Source organism: Triticum dicoccoides, chromosome 4A (assembly GCF_002162155.2).
Source record: "Triticum dicoccoides isolate Atlit2015 ecotype Zavitan chromosome 4A, WEW_v2.0, whole genome shotgun sequence".
Taxonomy (NCBI): domain Eukaryota; kingdom Viridiplantae; phylum Streptophyta; class Magnoliopsida; order Poales; family Poaceae; genus Triticum; species Triticum dicoccoides.
In genome coordinates, this window is record NC_041386.1 from 743,683,073 (window position 1) to 743,702,202 (window position 19,130).

The following is a 19,130-nucleotide window of genomic DNA, read 5'->3' on the forward strand; positions in this document are numbered from 1 at the left end:
GAACCTCCCGGGGAGTTAATTGGGACTCGTGGGCCTTAGTGGGAGAAGAGGAGGGGCAGCCAAGGGCAGCCGCGCGCCCCCTCCCCCTCTAGTCCGAATTGGACAAGGAGGGGGGGGGGCGGCGCCCCCCTTTCCTTCTCTTCCTCTCTCCCTTCCTTTCCCCCTCCTACTCCAACTAGGAAAAGAGGGAGTGCTACTCCCGGTGGGAGTAGGACTCCTCCCTGGTGCACCTTCCTCCTGGCCGGCCGCCTCCTCCCCCTAGTCCTTTATATACGGGAGCAGGGGGGCACCTCTAGACACAACAATTGATCTCTTAGCCGTGTGCGGCCACCATATTCCACCTCGGTCATATCATAGCGGTGCTTAGGCGAAGCCCTGTATCGATAGCAACATCATCACCATCATCACGCCGTCGTGCTGACGGAACTCTCCCTCAAAGCTCGGCTGGATCGGAGTTCGAGGGACGTCGTCGAGTTGAACGTGTGCTAAACTCGGAGGTCCCGTACGTTTGGTACTTGGATCAGTCGGATCGTGAAGACGCACGACTACATCAACCGCGTTGTGCTAACGCTTCCGCTTTCGGTCTACGAGGGTACGTGGACACACTCTCCCCTCTCATTGCTATGCATCACCATGATCCTGTGTGTGCGTAGTAAATTTTTTGAAATTACTACGTTCCCCAATAGTGGCATCCGAGCCAGGTTTTATCCGTAGATTTTATGTGCACAAGTAGAACACAACTGAGTTGTGAGCGATACAAGTCCTACTGCTTACCAGCATGTCATACTTTGGTCCGGCGGTATTGTTGGATGAAGCGGCCTGGACCAACATTACGTGTATGCTTACGCGAGACTGGTTCTACCGACGTGCTTTGCACACAGGTGGCTGGCGGGTGTCAGTTTCTCCAACTTTAGTTGAACCGAGTGTGGCTATGCCGGGTCCTTGAGAAGGTTAAAACAACACTAACTTGACGAACTATCATTGTGGTTTTGATGTGTAGGTAAGAACGGTTCTTGCTCAGCCCGTAGCAGCCACGTAAAACATGCAACAACAAAGTAAAGGACTGAAGGAAATATGCCCTAGAGACAATAATAAAGTTATTATTTATTTCCTCATATCATGATAAATGTTTATTATTCATGCTAGAATTGTATTAACCGGAAACATAATACATGTGTGAATACATAGACAAACATAGTGTCACTAGTATGCCTCTACTTGACTAGCTCGTTTATCAAAGATGGTTATGTTTCCTAGCCATGGACAAAAGAGTTGTCATTTGATTAACGGGATCACATCATTAGAAGAATGATGTGATTGACTTGACCCATTCCGTTAGCTTAGCACTTGATCGTTTAGTATGTTGCTATTGCTTTCTTCATGACTTATACATGTTCCTGTAACTATGAGATTATGCAACTCCCGTTTACCGGAGGAACACTTTGGGTGCTACCAAACGTCACAACGTAACTGGGTGATTATAAAGGAGTACTACAGGTGTCTCTGAAGGTACATGTTGAGTTGGCGTATTTCGAGATTAGGTTTTGTCACTCCGATTGCCGGAGAGGTATCTCTGGGCCCTCTCGGTAATGCACATCACTATAAGCCTTGCAAGCAATGTAGCTAATGAGTTAGTTACGGAATGATGTATTACGTAACGAGTAAAGAGATTTGCCGGTAACGAGATTGAACTAGGTATTGGATACCAACGATCAAATCTCGGGCAAGTAACATACCGATGACAAAGGGAACAACGTATGTTGTTATGCGGTTTGACCGATAAAGATCTTTGTAGAATATGTGGGAGCCAATATGGGCATCCAGGTCCCGCTATTGGTTATTGACCGGAAACAAGTTCTAGGTCATGTCTACATAGTTCTCGAACCCGTAGGGTCCGCATGCTTAACGTTTCGTTGACGATATAGTATTATATGAGTTATGTATGTTGGTAACCAAATGTTGTTCGGAGTCACGGATAAGCTCATGGACATGCTGAGGAACTTCGGAATGGTCCGGAGATAAAGTTTGATATATGGGATAATAGTGTTTGATCTCCGGAAGAGTTCCGGAATTCACCGGAAGGGGTTCCGGATGTTTCCCGAAATGTTTGGGAACGAGAACACGTTATTTGGGCCAAAGGGGAAATCCCACAAGGTTTTTGGAAAGCGCAAAAGGAAGTTTTGCGGAGTCCAGGGGCCAGATGCCAGGGTCCCTGGCGTCTGGGTCCAGACGCCGGGAACCCTGGCGTCTGGCCCTGGAGTCCGAGAAGGACTCTTACCTTTCGGGTGAAACCGACTTTGTGGAGGCTCTTACTCCAAGTTTCGACCCCAAGGCTCAACATATAAATAGAGGGGTAGGGCTAGCACCAAAGACACATCAAGAAACACCAAGCCGTGTGCCGGCAACCCCGTCCCCTCTAGTTTATCCTCCGTCATAGTTTCTGTAGTGCTTAGGCGAAGCCTTGCGGAGATTGTTCTTCACCAACACCGTCACCACGCCGTCGTGCTGCCGGAACTCATCTACTACTTCGCCCGTCTTGCTGGATCGAGAAGGCGAGGACGTCATCGAGCTGAACGTGTGCAGAACTCGGAGGTGCCGTGCGTTCTGTACTTGGATCGGTCGGATCGTGAAGACATACGACTGCATCAACCGCGTTGATAAACGCTTCCGCATAGCAATCTTCAAGGGTATGAAGATACAGTCCCCCTCTCGTTGCTATGCATCACCATGATCTTGTGTGTGCGTAGGAAAATTTTGAAATTACTACGTTACCCAACAGTGGCATCCGAGCCAGGTTTTATGCATGATTAGAGAGATGTCTATCTAAGTGGGAGTTCTTAAGTAATATGATTAATTGAACTTAAATTTATCATGAACTTAGTAACTGATAGTATTTTGCTTGTCTATGTTGTTGTAGATAGAAGGCCCGTGTTGTTGTTCCGTTGAATTTTAATGCGTTCCTTGAGAAAGCAAAGTTGAAAGATGATGGTAGCAATTACACGGACTGGGTCCGTAACTTGAGGATTATCCTCATTGCTGCATAGAAGAATTACGTTCTGGAAGCACCGCTAGGTGCCAGACCTGCTGCAGGAACAACACTAGATGTTATGAACGTCTGGCAGAGCAAAGTTGATGACTACTCGATAGTTCAGTGCGCCATGCTTTACGGCTTAGAACCGGGACTTCAACGACGTTTTGAACGTCATGGAGCATATGAGATGTTCCAGGAGTTGAAGTTAATATTTCAAGCAAATGCCCAGATTGAGAGATATGAAGTCTCCAATAAGTTCTACAGCTGCAAGATGGAGGAGAATAGTTCTGTCAGTGAGCATATACTCAGAATGTCTGGGTATAACAATCACTTGATTCAACTGGGAGTTAATCTTACAGATGATAGTGTTATTGACGGAATTCTTCAGTCACTACCACCAAGCTACAAGAGCTTCGTGATGAACTATAACATGCAAGGGATGGATAAGACGATTCTCGAGCTCTTCACAATGCTAAAGGTTGCGAAGGTAGAAATCAAGAAGGAGCATCAAGTGTTGATGGTTAACAAGACCACCAGTTTCAAGAAAAAGGGCAAAGGGAAGAAGAAGGGGAACTTCAAGAAGAACGGCAAACAAGTTGTTGCTCAGGAGAAGAAACCCAAGTATGGACCTAAGCCTGAGACTGAGTGCTTCTACTGCAAGCAGACTGGTCACTGGAAGCGGAACTGCCCGAAGTATTTGGCAGATAAAAAGGATGGCAAGGTGAACAAAGGTATATGTGATATACATGTTATTGATGTGTACCTTACTAATGCTTGCAGTAGCACCTGGGTATTTGATACTGGTTCTGTTGCTAATATTTGCAACTCGAAACAGGGACTACGGATTAAGCGAATATTGGCTAAGGACGAGGTGACGATGCGGGTAGGAAATGGTTCCAAAGTCGATGTGATCGCGGTCGGCACGCTACCTCTACATCTACCTTCGGGATTTGTTTTAGACCTGAATAATTGTTATTTGGTGTCAGCGTTGAGCATGAACATTATATCTGGATCTTGTTTGATGCGAGACGGTTATTCATTTAAATCAGAGAATAATGGTTGTTCTATTCATATGAGTAATATCTTTTATGGTCATGCACCCTTGAGGAGTGGTCTATTTATATTAAATCTCGATAGTAGTGATACACATATTCATAATATTGAGGCCAAAAGATGTAGAGTTGATAATGATAGTGCAACTTATTTGTGGCACTGCCGTTTAGGTCATATTGGTGTAAAGCGCATGAAGAAACTCCATTCCGATGGACTTTTGGAATCACTTGATTATGAATCACTTGGTACTTGCGAACCATGCCTCATGGGCAAGATGACTAAAACGCCGTTCTCCGGAACTATGGAGCGAGCAACAGATTTGTTGGAAATCATACATACTGATGTATGTGGTCCGATGAATGTTGAGGCTCGCAGCGGGTATCGTTATTTTCTCACCTTCACAGATGATTTGAGCAGATATGGGTATATCTACTTAATGAAACATAAGTCTGACACTTTTTAAAAGTTCAAAGAATTTCAGAGTGAAGTTGAAAATCATCGTAACAAGAAAATAAAGTTTCTACGATCTAATCGTGGAGGAGAATATTTGAGTTACGAGTTTGGTCTTCATTTGAAACAATGCGGAATAGTTTCTCAACTCACGCCACCCGAAACACCATAGCGTAATGGTGTGTCCGAATGTCGTAATCATACTTTACTAGATATGGTGCGATCTATGATGTCTCTTACTGATTTACCGCTATCATTTTGGGGTTATGCTTTAGAGATGGCTGCATTCACGTTAAATAGGGCACCATCTAAATCCGTTGAGACGACGCCTTATGAACTATGGTTCGGCAAGAAACCAAAGTTGTCATTTCTTAAAGTTTGGGGCTGCGATGCTTATGTGAAAAAGCTTCAACCTGATAAGCTCGAACCCAAATCGGAGAAATGTGTCTTCATAGGATACCCAAAGAAGACTGTTGGGTACACCTTCTATCATAGGTCCGAAGGCAAGACTTTTGTTGCTAAATTTGGATCCTTTCTAGAGAAGGAGTTTCTCTCGAAAGAAGTGAGTGGGAGGAAAGTAGAACTTGATGAGGTGACTGTACCTACTCCCTTATTGGAAAGTAGTTCATCACAGAAACCGGTTTCTATGACATCTACACCAATTAGTGAGGAAGCTAATGATAAAGATCATGAAACTTTAGATCAAGTTACTACTGAACCTCGTAGGTCAACCAGAGTAAGATCCACACCAGAGTGGTACGGTAATCCTGTTCTGGAGGTCATGTTACAAGACCAGGACGAACCTACGAACTATGAGGAAGCGATGATGAGCCCAGATTCAGAAAAATGGCTTGATGCCATGAAATCTGAGATGGGATCCATGTATGAGAACAAAATGTGGACTTTGGTTGACTTGCCTGATGATCGGCAAGCCATCGAGAATAAATGGATCTTCAAGAAGAAGACAGACGCTGACGGTAATGTTACTGTCTACAAAGCTCGACTTGTTGCGAAAGGTTTTCGACAAGTTCAAGGAGTTGACTACGATGAGACCTTCTCACCCGTAGCGATGCTTAAGTCCGTCCGAATCATGTTAGCTATTGCCGCATTTTATGATTATGAAATTTGGCAAATGCATGTAAAGACTGCATTCCTGAGTGGACTTCTGGAAGAAGAGTTGTATATGATGCAACCTGAAGGTTTTATCGATCCAAAGGGTACTAACAAAGTGTGCAAGCTCCAGCGATCCATTTATGGACTGGTGCAAGCATCTCGGAGTTGGAATAAATGTTTTGATAGTGTGATCAAAGCATATGGGTTTATATAGACTTTTGGAGAAACCTGTATTTACAAGAAAGTGAGTGGGAGCTGTGTAGCATTTCTGATATTATATGTGGATGACATATTGTTGATTGGAAATGATATAGAATTTCTGGATAGCATAAAGGGATATTTGAACAAGAGTTTTTCAATGAAGGACCTCAGTGAAGCTGCTTATATATTAGGCATCAAGATCTATAGAGATAGATCAAGACGCTTAATTGGACTTTCACAAAGTACATACCTTGACAAAGTTTTGAAGAAGTTCAAAATGGACCAAGCAAAGAAAGGGTTCTTGCCTGTGTTACAAGGTGTGAAGTTGAGTAAGACTCAATGCCCGACCACTGCAGAAGATAGAGAGAAGATGAAAGATGTTCCCTAAGCTTCAGCCATAGGCTCTATCATGTATGCAATGCTGTGTACCAGACCTGATGTGTGCCTTGCTATTAGTTTAGCAGGGAGGTACCAAAGTAATCAAGGAGTGGATCACTTGACAATGGTCAAGAAGATCCTGAAATACCTAAAAAGGACTAAGGATATGTTTCTCGTTTATGGAGGTTACAAAGAGTTCGTCGTAAATGGTTACGTCGATGCAAGCTTTAACACTGATTCCGACGATTCTAAATCGCAAACCGGATATGTGTTTATATTGAATAATGGAGCTGTCAGTTGGAGCAGTTCTAAACAAAGAGTCGTGGCGGGATCTACGTGTGAAGCGGAGTACATAGCTGCTTCGGAAGCAGCAAATGAAGGAGTCTGTATGAAGGAGTTCATTTCCGATCTAGGTGTCATACCTAGTGCATCGGGTCCAATGAAAATCTTTTGTGACAATACTGGTGCAATTGCCTTGGCGAAGGAATCCAGATTTCACAAGAGAACCAAGCACATCAAGAGACGCTTCAACTCCATCCGGAATCAAGTCCAGGTGGGAGACATAGAGATTTGCAAGATACATACGGATCTGAATGTTGCAGACCCGTTGCCTAACCCTCTTCCACGAGCAAAACATGATCAGCACCAAGGCTCCATGGGTGTTAGAATCATTACTGTGTAATCTAGATTATTGACTCTAGTGCAAGTGGGAGACTGAAGGAAATATGCCCTAGAGGCAATAATAAAGTTATTATTTATTTCCTTATATCATGATAAATGTCTATTATTCATGCTAGAATTGTATTAACTAGAAACATAATACATGTGTGAATACATAGACAAACAGAGTGTCACTAGTATGCCTCTACTTGACTAGCTCGTTGATCAAAGATGGTTATGTTTCCTAGCCATAGACATGAGTTGTCATTTGATTAACGGGATCACATCATTAGGAGAATGATGTGATTGACTTGACCCATTCCGTTAGCTTAGCACTTGATCGTTTAGTATTCTGCTATTGCTTTCTTCATGACTCATACATGTTCCTATGACTATGAGATTATGCAACTCCCGTTTACCGGAGGAACACTTTGTGTGCTACCAAACGTCACAATGTAACTGGGTGATTATAAAGGTGCTCTACAGGTGTCTCTGAAGGCACTTGTTGGGTTGGTGTATTTCGAGATTAGGATTTGTCACTCCGATTGTCGAAGAGGTATCTCTGGGCCCACTCGGTAATGCACATCACTAAAAGCCTTGCAAGCAGTGTAGCTAATGAGTTAGTTATGGGATGATGTATTACGGAACGAGTAAAGAGACTTGTCGGTAACGAGATTGAACTAGGTATTGAGATACCGACGATCGAATCTCGGGCAAGTAACATACCGATGACAAAGGGAACAACATATGTTATTATGCGGTTTGACCAATAAAGATCTTCATAGAATATGTGGGAGCCAATATGAGCATCCAGGTTCCGCTATTGGTTCTTGACCAGAGACGTGTCTCGGTCATGTCTACATAGTTCTCGAACCCGTAGGGTCCGCACGCTTAAAGTTCGGTGACGATCGGTATTATTAGTTTTTGTGTTTTGGTGTACCGAAGGTAGTTCGGAGTCCCGGATATGATCACGGACATGACGAGGAGTCTCGAAATGGTCGAGACGTAAAGATTGATATATTGGACGACTATGTTTGGACACCGGAAGGGTTCCGGAAGGTTTCGGGCATATACCGGAGTACCGGGGGTTACCGGAATTCCCCGGGGAGTTAATTGGGCCTCATGGGCCTTAGTGGGAGAAGAGGAGGGGCGGCCAAGGGCAGCAACGCGCCCCTCCCCCTCTAGTCTGAATTGGACAAGGAGGGGGGTAGCGCCCCCCTTTCCTTCTCTTCCTCTCTCCCTTCCTTTCCCCCTCCTACTCCAACTAGGAAAAGAGGGAGTCCTACTCCCGGTGGGAGTAGGACTCCTCCCTGGCGCGCCCTCCTCCTGGCCGGCCGCCTCCTCCCCCTGGTCCTTTATATACAGGGGCAGGAGGGCACCTCTAGACACAACAATTGATCTCTTGATCTCTTAGCCGTGTGCGGTGCCCCCCTCCACCATATTCCACCTCGGTCATATCGTAGCGGTGCTTAGGCGAAGCCCTGTGTCAGTAGCAACATCATCACCGTCATCACGCCGTTGTGCTGACGGAACTCTCCCTCAAAACTCGGCTGGATCAGAGTTCGAGGGACGTCATCGAGTTGAACGTGTGCTGAACTCGGAGGTGTCGTACGTTTGGTACTTGGATCGGTCGGATCGTGAAGACGTACGACTACATCAACCGCGTTGTGCTAACGCTTCCGCTTTCGGTCTACGAGGATACGTGAACACACTCTCCCCTCTCCTTGCTATGCATCACCATGATCCTGTGTGTGCGTAGGAATTTTTTTGAAATTACTACGTTCCCCAACAACATGCCCGTTGGTGTTCTACTCATCTCATCTGCTACACCACCACTGCCTAACTCTCTTAAATCATCACCATGCTCACTGTGATGTGGAAGATCTGGGATTGCATAGGTCTTTTGAAGCAAGTTCCTATCCTCTAATGTTTCAATAACAAACATCCTAAATGATTTTACTCTCTCGACAAATCGGCTCCATAATCCGGATTGTGGTATGATCACATTTCCCCGTGATAGTGTGATATGAAGTATATTCATGTGGGGATTATCTCCCTCATTGAAAGGTTCAAAAGAAACAACTAAGAACACACCTATATGTTTCTAGGGGCGCAATCGTTTACTTCAATCCCGTAATGGGTTTATACAAAAGGGTGACAATAAATGAATTTGTGCTCTAATGCTTTATGACTTTGATTGCTTCTTGTTCATGGCATGTGGCTCAATCTCCTCCACTTCGGGAAATGGGGAATATTCATCAGGAAAATTGAGCATTGCAACATATAAATAAACTACAACAATAGCCATTTGAAAGTCATCACAAAGAAATTAAAATAGAAAGAAACTCTCTGGCATTTTCTCAAACACTTCATGTGCGGGATCATTGGCATCTTCCTTCCTGACGTTCAAGACTGCGTAGGGGGTGGTGGAGTGACTATACAGGTGGGTTGCCTCGCCTGAGTCACGGGAGAGCATGTTGACAAACACACATTGTTATTTAGAGGCGGCATGTTATCCTTCCCCTTAGCCACAATGCGGCAGCGAGCATGAGGAAGTACACGGCAATAATAACGACCACATGAGGCGGTGCCAGAGATTTTGCAAAGAGAGGCAGCATGAGCTTGCCATGTCAGTCCCACAGCGGGGCGGGCGGCAGACATCTTGTCACTGGTGGAACTGTGGTGGCCTAGGAAGGGTGGCAGGTACTTGTAGGGGCAGCGGGGTTCATTCCCATGTCAGCATGGCAATATGTCTCTAACGTATCTATAACTTTTGATTGTTTCATCATACTATATTACCACTTTTATATGCTTGGCATTTTATATTATTTTTTAAGGACTAACCTAATAACTTAGTGCCCAGTGTCAGCTCTTGTTTTTTTCGCGTTTTCTTTGTTTCATAGAAAAGTAAGACCAAACAAAATCCAAACACGAAGAAATTTTACGATGAGTTTTTATGGATAATGAAAGACCCTAGAAGCTTCAGGGAGATACCAAAAGATGCACGAGGGAGTGACAAGCTCACCTGGCACGCCCTGTAGGGGGGCACCATCAGCACTTGTGTGGCCCACGTTGCTCCGGTTGACCTAATTCCTGGACTATAAATTCCCTAATATTTAGAAACCCGCGAAGGGAGACCCGAAACAATCCTTCCGCCGCAACAAGCCTCTGTTCTTCCATGATTCATCTGGAGGCCTCCGTCCGTACTCCACCGGAGGGGGGAAACCATTGGGGAGGCTATGTTCATCAACCTTGCTGTCTCCATGATGATGTGTGAGTAGTTCCTACAGGACCTACGGGTACATAAAAGTAGGTAGATCTCTCTCTCCCTCCCTCTCTTTCTCTCTCTCTCTCTCTCTCTCAATCTCAATCTTCAGTACAACGATCTCATCTGAGATCAATCCGATGTAACTTTTGCGGTGTGTTTGTTGGGATTCGATGAATTGTTGGTATATGATCAGATTATTTATTGATATTATTTGAGTCTTTTGAGATTTATTTGTTGTGTAATCTTAGTGTTATGCGTGCTTTCTGATCTATATATCTTTTCTTGGCCTATTGGATGAGATGTTCAGAGGAAGCGGTGCATAGTAGTAGGTTCAATCTTGTGGTGTCCTTATAGGACGAGTTGGAAGGCACATATTTATATTGTTGCTAATAAGGATAAAATGACGGAGTTTGAATATACTCCCTCCATTACTTTATGTAAGGCGTATTATTTTTGACACGGTGACCAAGGCGCATAATTATAGAGATATTGGGACAAAATTACCCTTGGAAAATTAGTTGGTTAGTTGCAAGTAAATCAATGAGTCCAGGAAAGTAAGAGATACATGCAATCAAGAGAGAGATAGTTTCCTTCTTTTGATACAAGGAGAGATACAGTCAATCAGGTGAGATATACTTTCCTCTTTCTGGAAGGATAAAAAGGGAATTACAAGAATTTAGAAGAAATGCACCTTACATTATGGAATTTTATGAAAAAAACAAATACAGCTAATATAAAGGAACGGAGGGAGTGTTGTTTAATCTTATTCTGTCTACATTATGTCATGTTGCTTAATGCATTACTATGTTTGTCTGCATTGCTAGATAGCGGCCTCCGGGGTGGAGTAATAGTAGTAGATGTCGCTAAGTTTAACGGTTTACTTGTCACGGACGGAATGCCTATATATTTATTATGCCTTGGAGATCATCATTACTATGCGCTATTCTGTCAATTGCCCAACAGTAATTAATTTACCCACCGATGCTTTTTGTTTGAGAGATGCCTCTAATGAAAGCTATGCCCCCCAGGTCCATTCACTTCTATAATAAAACAAAACTTATAATTCCTCGCTGTTTTTATTTTTACTTTTACTTTTATTTATTATATCTACCACTACCTAATTTGATACTTTCAACGGGTAAAAACAAGGGGAGTGACGCCCCCTTGACTTGTTGGGATGCAAGCATTTGCTTGTGTGTGTGGATGTACTGCTAAAGTTGTATATGTGGTGTCTCCTATTGGTTCGATAAACCTTGGTTCTTAACTGGGGGAAATACTATCTGCTGCTATACTACATCTCCCTTCCTCTTCGAAGAATCCCAACACTATCACAAGTAGCACATGGTCACCCGTGCCGGAGGCGAGGATGGTACGTAGTGGCGTCAGGTGATGGTATTGTGCTATGAAATTCTTCCCTAAAAAATTCAAGCGATCGAGGAAGTAGAAATGTTTGTGTGTGGGGGTGGGGGGGGGGGTAAATATTTAACGATTTTTTAGAAGAATAGCTTGGTTATCAGGACCTCTCCTTACTTTTTAGAAGGTTCGCGGATTTTAGGGTAAAGGTTAGATGGGTATGACTCCCTAAAATTATAAAGTTTTTACGGAATTAGGTGATTTTAAGGGAAGGTCTAGAGATGTTCTTAGTTTGTGTTTTCCTTGTGAAAGGGCTGCGAAGGAGACCTCTACACCCTTCTTGCTGTTGTGATCAACTTTCGTTCATTGTTCTTCTTGCTGCTAGCGATGTTAGTATTTGGTGCAATGCTTGTGTTTGCATTTTTAGGGTATGATATGTGTAAGTTAGTTTGTTCATTCCGGTTGCTTATTTTCGATCTGTATTCTACATATTTATGGTCAGATTCATGCATTTTCTTGACTTGTATTGTACACATATAGTTGTTTTATTCAACAATACACATGTGAAATGTCTCTCAGACTGGATGTGATATATCTATGTGTTCCTTATGGGCAGATGAGATTAAAACTAGTCGATTGAGTGCATGTCTATGTGCACAATTTGTATGCCATAATTACTTGCATCAAATTTGTGGCAAAATTTCCTTATATGTCAGTCTTTTGGTGTGAAATAGATGGAAAAGGCCACACCTTTGAGATAGAACATAGTCAGTCCCACCAATCGACTTGAACATAGTGTGGTAAATGTGGGCATAAGCTACAACATGATCATTTACAGATAATAAATCAACTTTCAGTGAGATCCTTATCGTTAAACATCATGTAACCAGTCATCTTGGCTCTTGAGGGGCATTTCAGACATTTACTCTGCGGCCACAATTCACACCCCTAGTTGCCGAATGGCTTTACAACTTTCTTACAACACACATTACACAACTGGCAGCTAGTCAGACACAACCTTAGCCTTTCGTTGATGAAGGTTAATTTTGGCTACACCGGGATAGTGTTGGACATACAATTTTACAAAGGTGACACGCCAAAATCCTTTACGCGACTGTGTTAGCTTTACAACTTTCTCGCAACGCATAACCCATAGCTATTCTTTGTCGGCTACTTTCCCACGGCTGTTGTCTAGTAAATTACAGCCGAACCTAATATAGTCTTGGCATCCGTCAATGAAGGGTAGTTTTGGCTACACGAGAATAGTGACCAAAACCCTTTACACGGCTGTGTTGGCTTTACAGCTTTCTTGCAACGCATAACACATAGCTATTCTGTGTCGGCTACTTCCCACAACTGTTATCTAGTAAATTACAGCCGAACCTAACATAGTCTTGGCATCCGTCAATGAAGGGTAGTTTTGGCTACACGAGGATAGTGTTGGACATACGTTTTACAATCGTGACACACCAAAACCCTTTATGCGACTGTGTTGGCTTTACAACTTTCTTGCAACTCACAACCAATAACTATTTTTGTCGGCTACTTTCCCACAGTTGTTTTCTGGTGAATTACAGCCAAACCTCACACAGTCTTGGCCGTCCATCGATGAAGGGTACTTTTGGCTACACGGGGATAGTGTTGAACATACGTTTTTACAAACGTGACACGCCAAAACCCCAGGCGTGACTGTGTTGGCTCTACAGCTTTCTCGCAACGCACAACCCATAACTATTTTTGTCGGCTACTTTCCCACAGCTGTTTTCTGGTGAATTACAGCCGAACCTAACACAGTCTTTTGGCCGTCCATCGGTGAAGGGTAGTTTTGGCTACACAAGAATAGTGTTGAACATACATTTTACAGCTACAAACGTGACGCGCCAAAACCCCTGACGTGCCTGTGCTGGCTCTACAGCTTTCTCGCAAAGCAGAACCCATAATTTTTTTTTGTCGACTACTTTCCCACTGTTGTTTCCTTGTAAATCACAGTCGAAGCTAACACGTTATTGGTCGTCCGTTGATGAAGCGTAGTTTTGGCTACACTGGCATCCACCTGTGCCGTGTTTGGACCATGTTAGTAGCAATCGTGTGACACGCCAAAACCTCTGTGAAAACCCCACGGTGACTGCTCCCAGCTTACTTACAGCCGTCCATCTACCTATAAATGGTGCTAGCTCGCCGGCTCCAGAACCCACACCCATCGAGCACTCACAATCTACCAAACTCTCTTAGAGTTCACGAGGGGCGCTGCGATGGGGTCACACGGCAAGCCACCGCTACCGTACGCGTACAAGCCACTGCCCTCCGACGCCGACGGCGAGCGGGCCGGCTGCACGAGGTGGCGCGTGTGCGCCGTCGCGCTGACGGCCTCGGCCATGGTGGTGGTGGTGGTCGGCGCCACGCTCCTGGCAGGGTTCCGGGTGGACCAGGCCGTCGACGAGGAGGCGGCGGGCGGGTTCCCGTGGAGCAACGAGATGCTGCAGTGGCAGCGCAGTGGCTACCATTTCCAGACGGCCAAGAACTACATGAGCGGTACCTCCCTCCGTCCATTTATTTTTTCTGTGCCTTGGTTGGTTTGATGGAGAAACTGACGTCCCTGCCTTTGCTCTCTGTTTGCCGGCGGACGGCGACGGCGGCGGGCTGCTCCGGCGACATCCTGCAGATCCCAACGGTATAGTACTCCACGCACTAACTTTTTTAATAAGGTCTTCTGTGTGGGGAAAAAAGACGGGATCTCTCTCTCTCTAGACATAATCAAAAGGGATTGTTTAACTCACACCAAATTTGGAGGAAAACTTTGACAGCAAAACAGGGGAAAACAGAGTTTCCATAGCGGGTTGGGGGTTCACTTGACAGTGGCGTAGATTGGATACATTGTGAGTAGAAGAAGTAACGTGCATAGTGTGGCCCCCCTTCCCAAAATGCAAATCATGTCCATTTTGTCCTTAGTTAACCTTTGTTAAGTTCATAAAAAATCAACATCTAAGATACCAAACCAATATCAATATCAATGTGTCCATTGTGAAATATCTTATAGAGAACTTAACTACCATGCATATTTTTTAGATGTGCACGGTTTTATATTTTAATATGATACACAATGAAGCTCGAGAGGTGATGTGTCATTCCCCTGCCACTAGAAAAGTAACAAGGCTAAGATTACATCTGGCCAATACAGATGTGATGTAACATGCCCCATCCAACGCTCTAGATGCAGTTTCTTTCTCAACCAAACAGAGAGAACAAACATGTAAACACAAAGTAATTAAGCAAGTGTGGGATGAAACATGACAAGATAGTTGATTTAGCCCGTCTGATTAACTAAATCATTGCAGGTCTGATGTACTACCGTGGATGGTACCACATGTTCTTCCAGTACAACCCGGTGGGCACCGACTGGGACGACGGCATGGAGTGGGGCCACGCCGTGTCCCGGAACCTCGTCCAGTGGCGCACCCTCCCTATTGCCATGGTGGCCGACCAGTGGTACGACATCCTCGGGGTTCTATCGGGCTCTATGACCGTGCTACCCAATGGCACGGTCATCATGATCTACACGGGGGCCACCAACGCCTCCGCCGTTGAGGTCCAGTGCATCGCCACTCCCGCCGACCCTACCGACCCCCTCCTCCGCCGCTGGACCAAGCACCCCGCCAACCCCGTCATCTGGTCGCCGCCGGGGGTCGGCACCAAGGATTTCCGAGACCCGATGACCGCTTGGTACGATGAATCTGATGACACATGGCGCACCCTCCTCGGGTCCAAGGACGACAACAACGGCCACCACGATGGCATCGCCATGATGTACAAGACCAAGGACTTCCTTAACTACGAGCTCATCCCGGGCATCTTGCATCGGGTCGAGCGCACCGGCGAGTGGGAGTGCATCGACTTCTACCCTGTCGGTCGCCGCACCAGCGACAACTCATCGGAGATGTTGCACGTGTTGAAGGCGAGCATGGACGACGAACGGCATGACTACTACTCGCTAGGCACGTACGACTCTGCGGCAAACAGGTGGACGCCGATCGACCCGGAGCTCGACTTGGGGATCGGGTTGAGATACGACTGGGGTAAGTTCTACGCGTCCACCTCGTTCTATGATCCGGCGAAGAAGCGACGCGTGCTGATGGGGTACGTCGGCGAGGTCGACTCCAAGCGGGCTGATGTGGTGAAGGGATGGGCCTCAATTCAGGTACACATCCATCTATACTTGTTCATTATGCATGTTAGATATATAGATCTATGCGTTGGCTCTCTTGGGGATTGAAATGCTGTTGTTGCTGTATCATTATATATACAACATATACATCTGCTTAAAATGCTGATGCACGCAGGCCGATTGGCTAGAAAAGATGGACCAACACGTAGGCAGGCAGAAACATGCATGTTAATCACTTTGTTACCATATATGTCCAGCTGACCAAACCGCAAGATGAATTTCAGTAGTTTCTGAAGTTATTTATGCCAATCCGTCAATACCATTTTTGTTTGTGCTGCCGTTTCTTCTGTGGAAATCAGATTTCATTACTACTATATAGTTTAATAAAAACTGTATGTTTTTATTTTGTTCGAAGTTCTTTTTTTTTTCGAGAGTAATTTTGTTTGAAGTTTTCAATGTCAGTATGTAGTGTACTCGAGCTTATAACTAACTGATTAATGATGTTTGACATGCGTGCAGTCAGTTCCAAGGACAATTGCTCTCGACGAGAAGACCCGGACGAACCTCCTCCTCTGGCCCGTGGAGGAGATTGAGACCCTCCGCCTCAACGCCACCGAACTCAGCGACGTCACCCTTAACACCGGCTCCGTCATCCATATCCCGCTCCGCCAAGGCACTCAGCTCGACATCGAGGCCACTTTCCACCTTGATGCTTCTGCCGTCGCTGCCCTCAATGAGGCCGATGTGGGCTACAACTGCAGCAGCAGCGGCGGTGCTGTTAACCGCGGCGCGCTAGGCCCCTTCGGCCTCCTCGTCCTCGCTGCCGGTGACCGCCGTGGCGAGCAAACGGCAGTGTACTTCTACGTGTCCAGGGGGCTCGACGGAGGCCTCCATACCAGCTTCTGCCAAGACGAGTTACGGTCGTCACGGGCCAAGGACGTGACGAAGCGAGTGATTGGGAGCATGGTGCCGGTGCTCGACGGCGAGGCTTTCTCGATGAGGGTGCTCGTGGACCACTCCATCGTGCAGGGCTTCGCGATGGGCGGGAGGACCACGATGACGTCACGGGTGTACCCGATGGAGGCCTATCAGGAGGCAAAAGTGTACTTGTTCAACAATGCCACCGGTGCCAGCGTCACGGCGGAAAGGCTCGTCGTGCACGAGATGGACTCAGCGCACAACCAGCTCTCCAATATGGACGATCACTCGTATGTTCAATGAAGCTACATTGGATCAAAGAAGCTCACCAAGGAAGGCCAAGACATATGTAAATGATTCTGCACAACCTCGCTTGCAGAACAGAAACATCTATCCGTGGATCATGTGTTCTTCATTGATGTCATAGTGAACTATATTACTTTGTTGGGCGTAGAATCAATATAGTTTGGGTGGGTGGAATTTTGTTTGTTTACATAGTGAACCGATGTGGTTTGCGTAATAAGCTTATGTGTTTGTTTAGAAAATGAACTATTGTTGTTTGGGAGAGTGGACTCGTGTTTGTTTATATAGTGAATGGTTATCATTTGCCTAGTGGATTTCTATTTTCGTCTATACACTAAGCTGTTGTAGTTTTGTATGGGAGGAATCCTTGTTTACATAGTGACTTTTATTGCTCTGGTTTTATGACTCCTTGTGCGTGCGCACGCGCGCTCAAACGAGTCCTAATTTTTTTTCTTGGTGAGGATATTTAACAAGCTTACCCATTGTTTTATTTTGTTTATTTGGTATGCGTGGAGACACTTTTTCGTTTTATGTGCGATCGATGTGACTAGAATGATTGCCGATCTTCGTCATACGAAACTGTATACTATTGCGGAGATTTAAAGATGTTTGGTCCTCTATAGATTAGGTACTTCACTGGTTGAATTTCTTGATATTCTTCATGGTCGACAAGTGCTTGGTGGAGAAATAACGGCAAGTTTCATGCTGTCATGCTTGTAATGTCGAGTTCTATTGTCTTGGTTGTTTTCACCGATAATTCAATTCGGAACCCGAGCTCAGATGCACCCGGGGAACAACAAAATTAAAAAATAGGAAAGAAAATAATAAGAATTGTAGTACAAGATGCTCATGTGTGTGAACTCCGTGCAATTTTTTTGTGAAGTTTGGACATTCGAGGAGCTCTAGGCAGGAAAAATATAAAATCACATGTAAACAGTGCGATTTTTAGAAGTTTCTCAGACACCCAAAATTTGTCTTTTTTGCCAAGAGCTCCTCGAATGTCTAAACTTCACCAAATTTTGCGCTGAGTTCACACGTACAAGCATCTTGCACCACAAAATAAATTGTATTTCTTTAAGAAAATCTAACTTGTTTAATTTTACTGTTCATCCCCGGGCTCATCTAAGCCCGGGTTCCGAAACGCCGCCCCCTTCTTTTCACCCCTTTTAAGGGTCGTTCCCATTGAGAGCTGCTCGTTATCCCTATAGCACCAAAAGGCATTTGTATGGGACAGCCCATGTAAAGCTTGCTCCGTTCGATATACTCACCCTGTCTTTTTTTCTCTTTCGTCCGCTACAGTGATAGTCACTCGCTTTTTCCCTTTCAATCACTATAGTGAAAGGTTCAAGACAAAAACGATTACCAGCTATTTTTGTAAAGTATACATTCAAAAAAGTTCACAAGTGTGAATATTTTTTTATAAACATGAAACAAGTTAACGAGTTAAAAAATGATAAATTCTAAAAAAGAAAATTGATTTTTTAAAAAAATCATGAATTGAAAAAAGTTCATTAATTCTAACAATGTGCACAATTATAATAAAAATCATAGATTCAAAAAAGTACGTAGTTTAAAAAAATTATGCATTTGAAAAATCTCATGGATTTGCAAAATTATAAAACATTCATGAATTTGCAAAATATATATTTTTTAAATAAAAAATAATAAAAATTGAGAGGAAAAACGAAACTAAAATAAAAAATAATAAGTAAATAAATAGCTTCTTTAAACAAAAAACATAAGTAAAATTAGAAAGAAAAAACCCTGCCTGGAAAATCGAAGGGAACCTTCTAGAATGTCTCAAAACCAGTCATGGAGAGAGACACATATGTCTATCCATATAAAGTTAGCAAAGGACGTGGGTGCCAACTACCAATAACATTGTAATTAGCACTACAAACGTTGAATAGGATGTTCGGCTTATATTTCCCTTGCTTCGGTTGCCCTTATTTCTAAAATCGTTAGTTAAGTGGTACCTGTTGCAAAGGCCGCTCACACCTCCTCTAGTGGTGACAAGAGAGCGCACTGCATGTTCGAAACTTGTCACAACCTGAAGGTTTTATGTTTTTTCGTAGATTTGTTATTTCAAAACATTTTATCTCTTCAACCATATGGTTTAAATCATGAATCGTTTTCACCATTGTGTTTCTCTCGTCGAGATCTTCAAAATTAGATCCCATGTTATGTTTGGGCGAACTTTAATAAAACAAGAAAAATAATGGGTAACAAAAAAAGGGAAA

The 19,130-nt window shown here is 44.3% G+C and overlaps 1 protein-coding gene across 1 annotated transcript; it reads left to right on the forward strand.

The window, feature by feature from the left end:
• The first annotated feature begins 13,692 nt into the window (after positions 1-13,692).
• On the forward strand, positions 13,693-17,220 carry LOC119288357 (sucrose:sucrose 1-fructosyltransferase-like). The gene is made up of 4 exons (XM_037567993.1): positions 13,693-14,039; positions 14,170-14,178; positions 14,843-15,702; positions 16,189-17,220. Exons 1-4 carry the CDS (start codon positions 13,760-13,762, stop codon positions 16,888-16,890), a joined length of 1,851 nt encoding a protein of 616 aa, XP_037423890.1. The 5' UTR covers positions 13,693-13,759; the 3' UTR covers positions 16,891-17,220.
• Positions 17,221-19,130: the final 1,910 nt, after the last annotated feature.

What these genes read in the sequence shown, in the direction of transcription:
- LOC119288357 (XM_037567993.1), top strand. Translation starts at nt 13,760, where the DNA reads ATGGGGTCACACGGCAAGCCACCGCTACCGTACGCGTACAAGCCACTG. An exon ending in AGGGATGGGCCTCAATTCAG is followed by an intron (nt 15,703 to 16,188) that starts GTACACATCCAT and finishes ACATGCGTGCAG; the next exon opens with TCAGTTCCAAGGACAATTGC.